Raw genomic sequence first — 4654 nt, forward strand, 5'->3', positions numbered from 1 at the left:
ATGGATGGATGGATGATATGAATTCTTTGTTTTGTTTTTTATTGTCTGAAATACTGCTAAATATACCAAGAAAATCACAGAGTTGCAACAGTGGGCTGAATATTGTTAACTGTAAATGTGTAGACCTGACCTGGTGGACCGGTCTGTTGGTCAAACCTCTCACTGCAGAGCAGAAAAGGACAGAGGCTTATTTTTAAAACTTTGCTGATGAAGATAAGATTAGATGGGTTTCACATGTAAGTATCGACCAATCACAATCCCCCAAAATTAAGGAAATCGGCGCCCAGAAATCAACTGGTTGATTGGTTCCGATAAGGTTGATCAATTGGCCAATAAATGTATCCTATTATACAAGTATATAATGTAAACAGCACTGCTAGAGATGCAATAAGTTTATAGCAGGTGTGTGAATAATCTAATGATCAAGCTGCTGATTGCAGCCAGTCCACATTATTAGCAGGACTTGAGGGCCCGAAAASCAAATTTCGCTTTGGGACCCATGGGGGAAGATGATTAGACACCTGGTGTCTAAACRTCATAGAATAAATGCTTTTAAGAAAACTCTTTTTATAACTTATGTGACCTTATAAAAAGATTAAAATTTAACTGCAAAATAAGAATATTTTCTATCATTTTTATGGTACATTTGTGTCAAACAGAAGATACCATTAATTAGTTTTGCATCTTTAAAAAGATTTTCTTAAAACTTTTTTCATTACAGATTTTTATTTTAAATTGTTTTTAATAGTTTAACTTTGGGTTTCCTTTGTGTCATTAAACATGTGATGTTTTTATTACTTTTAAGTTATTAGGGTTTTATTATTTGTTAATTGTTGTATTATGTGACTTCTGTTTAGTTATTTTTGTGCACAGCTCTTTGGTTGTGTTGCAGTTTAAAGTTCTCTAGAACTAAATCAGGAATAGTAACTCCAGAGCTGCAGAGTKTAGATGCTGCGTATTCATTTCTGATGTAAAATAAAGACAAAAACTAAATAAATAACTTCTGGTGTTCCTCTTTATGTGATTTAAAACTCATGTTTTTAGACTCAGTTCAGGGAAAATACAAACTGAACAAACTGAACCACGAATGTAAAGACAATCAGCAAGGAAATGTTTCTTTTTCATGCATTTATTGATTTATTTTTCATTTCTGAGGTGAAGAGAAAACTCCATTAAGGAGGTGAAGATCAGGTGAGAAAAAACAAAACAATTTATTCTAATTGTACAAACATGTGGATCAAACTGATGAAGATACAATTATAAAATTATATGTGAGAGGAAATTTGATGAGAATTTTATTTCATGGTAGTTTGTGTTTTATTGAATCCCAGTTTTTTGTTTTATCCAGTCCATGTATTCACACACATCAATGATTGCAGCTGGACTCTGACATGCGGAGTGTGGGTGACCAACAGAAATCACACCATAAATCATGTCGTTGTACACCGCTGCTCCACCATAGTCAGCCTGTRCAAAAAGTCATAGCAATATATTTATTTATGTTGTAAAACAGAAAAGTCTTCTAATCRCTGCAGAGAAATATTGTAGAAACAAACTTACATAACATATGTATTTTTTGGGTGCGTTAACATAGAATACATGGCCATATATYGGGATGAAACCGGAAAACTTAGCAATATTCATGTTGACACACTGAAGAAGTGATGGATTAGCAACAGCGGGTACTGTAGAGAAACATGAGAATCATAAATATGTTCTTCACTCGACCTTCTCTGTAGAAACAGAAACAAAGATTTTATTCTCATAACTCCAATATTTTTCTCACTTTGCTGATTAGTGTGTGCGGTTGTCGTCGTTCCATATCCTGCCAGCTGAACAACATTGCCTCTAAAACGCAATAAATATAAAATGTAAAAATACACGATAACAATGTAGATAATTCAATTGTTATGAAGAACAATGAAAGAACAGAAAATAAATCTATGAAGGACTTCATCCACTGACACAGGAGTGTCCACCTCCAGTCCTCAATAATGGTGTCCTGCGTCCTTTACATGTGTCTCATGTCTCATGTGTCACACCTGTGCTAAAYGGGTTCTGGTTCTGCTGGTGGCCTAATTACCAGACTCAGGTGTGCTGAAGCAGAGGCAACAGGACTGGAGGAGCAGCACAGAAAACCTGAAGTTATGTTATGATCAGAGAAAGACTTACACTTTAAGACGATTTTTGCAGTTTGGTAGCTGAGCAGGTTGGACATCTGTTACTGGTATATTAAGCTTCAGCAACATAATGCTATGGTGTTGGTCGCCATGAGTATAAATCTCAGGAGCWTGTTGGATTACCTGACTCTGCTCCCCAGCACCTGATGGATGAACTCTTAACTTTACTATGTTTGTCCTGCAGAAAAGGTTAAATTATAATGAACACACAGAAAATTTGATCATCTGCAGATAAAACTGTCTTTKTGTCTCTTTCCTACCATCCTGGCAAAAACTTCCAGCAGTGAGTTGTAGTCAGGATCCACCAAGAGTGGATCAGAGATCCTCCACAAACAAACTTTCTATTACCTCTCATGAACTCCAGCCGAACATGATAAAGACGCTCTGCGTTATCACAGTTTTTACCTCCAATCATTCTCTTCTGCAGAGAAACATCTGAGTTCACTGAAACACCTGAAGAAAAAAAGGAGGACTTTACTCAAAAATCAGGTGCAAACATGGCTGCAGGAACAGAAAGAGGATAAACAGTAAAAGATTAAAAAGCATCAGAGTTTCTATGCAAAGAAGTTTCATTCTGAAACAGAATCGGAGGGAAGTTTGAGAGGCACAGAGAGCAGCAGCCTCCCTGGAACCAGTGGAAGTGTCTCCAGTGTTTCCGACTCACCCAGCCCCAGTAGCAGCAGCAGAACCTTCAGCAGAGCCATTGCTGGTCCAGCTTCCTGTGAATGTCTGCAGTCCTGCAGCAGTTTTTAAATGTTGTTCACAACTTCCTGCTGGAAAGAAACCCACCAATCACAGGACGGACACTGATCTGCGCTGTCATCTGCTTACAGAGGAACTTTAACATCTCATCATTCTAAAGAAATTTGACAAAGGTTTATTTCTCTAATAACTAAACATTTCCCCCTACTATAAATTAAATGATCAGCCAATGAAACAAGATCTTTTTCATCAATGTTAAGAAATTGACTAAAAACAAGCAGCTCATATATTTTGCTGCAAAGTTACTTGTAAGTTATTTTTACCTTATCTCAAGTGAAGGCAATAAACTAAAAATAATTGGTTGATTTTTTTTAAGAAAAAACTGTTTGGTTTCCAATCAACAAKAATTCACATCTGCCTTTKCTCCAGAAAATAGAATCATTTCATTTATTGATGAGCTGTGAAAATGGTCCACTTTAGAAACAGAAAATGGTTTGCTTCTTTAATTTTGAAAAGATCAGTATTACAGTGCTGGGTGGTGAAGAGCATTTGAATTTGTTGTAAATGCAAATTGCAACAAAAAATTTTAACTCACAGAAATTCAGCCTATTAAATGCAAAATATTCAGATTTTTAAAACACATTTAAAGGAAAACTGTGGGATAATATTAACTGATGTGACTCTTTTTATTTAAGACACAGACCTCTTTCACCACCCCTGACTCTATTTCTTTTACAGTTTTTCTTGAGTGATTTGATACATTTGTGAACACAAGAGGCTGAACAGCAGCACTAAGTGTCAAAGTGACACATTTTATTAGCAAAAGTCTCAAACTGTGCCACAACATTTAAAATAATTAGAGACGTGATTATATATTCGTCTGCTAATCGAAGAAAATAAAATATCKGTTTTATGTGGCTAAAAGTTAGTTTAGTATAAAGTGGAGCTAATGTGCTAACAAAGTTCAAGTAAAGGGCAAACATCAATACAAAAAAGCCMTGATGCCACATTGTGAAAAACAAAATAACTAATGAAACTAAATGTCCTTCGTAAAATAAACTATAAATCTTGTAATTTTATAGTCAAGAAATGTTACAAGAAATTCATAAGGAACACTCTGTTATGGACAAAAGGACTCTTTGTCTTTTCTCTGTTTCATCTCCTCACACGTACACAGTTACAGGCTGAACATGTTTGAATACAAAGGCCTCGGCACGTTTATGGAGTTTGTCACAAAAGATTAAACTATTAATACTGCTAATGGTTTGTAACCAGTCCAGTTTATTTAGAGATAAAGCAAATATTATCTGTCTCTTCAAGAAACAATATAGGGGACATGTTATGCATTTATTCCATGGTAAAACAAATCAAATCAAATTTTATTTGATTAGCAAATTTCAGCAGCAAGSCATTTCAAAGTGCTTTACATCATAACAAACACAAAAACACAAAGTCATGTAACAGAATCAACAATCAAAAGATTACATTAAGTCAAATGCCATTGATAAATTAGTAATTTATTGTTTCAAATCCAACTCTAAACAGATATGATTTTAGTCGAGATTTAAAGACACCCAGTGTTTCAACTGTTTTACAATTTTCTGGGAGTTTGTTCCAAATTTGTGGTGCATAGAAGCTGAAAGTTGCTTCTGCTTGTTTGGTTCTGGTTCTGGGGATGMAGAGCAGACCAGAACCAGCTAAAGTAGAAGTTCACCTGCTAATGGCACATAGAGGTAGTAAAACAAGATGGGAGAATATGCCTGCATGTGTAT

General features: G+C 35.3%; 1 protein-coding gene across 1 annotated transcript; it reads right to left on the reverse strand.

Moving 5' to 3' along the window:
• Window positions 1-1111: 1111 nt before the first annotated feature.
• Window positions 1112-2906, reverse strand: LOC103462797 (snake venom serine protease salmobin-like). Its single transcript, XM_008405794.1, has 6 exons — window positions 2845-2906; window positions 2441-2633; window positions 2173-2358; window positions 1787-1848; window positions 1561-1685; window positions 1112-1467 (listed from the first exon to the last, which is right to left on the reverse strand). The coding sequence occupies exons 1-6, from the start codon at window positions 2882-2884 to the stop codon at window positions 1318-1320; spliced, it is 756 nt and encodes a 251-aa protein (XP_008404016.1). The 5' UTR covers window positions 2885-2906; the 3' UTR covers window positions 1112-1317.
• Window positions 2907-4654: the final 1748 nt, after the last annotated feature.

Source organism: Poecilia reticulata, linkage group LG3, assembly GCF_000633615.1.
Source record: "Poecilia reticulata strain Guanapo linkage group LG3, Guppy_female_1.0+MT, whole genome shotgun sequence".
Taxonomy (NCBI): Eukaryota; Metazoa; Chordata; class Actinopteri; order Cyprinodontiformes; family Poeciliidae; genus Poecilia; species Poecilia reticulata.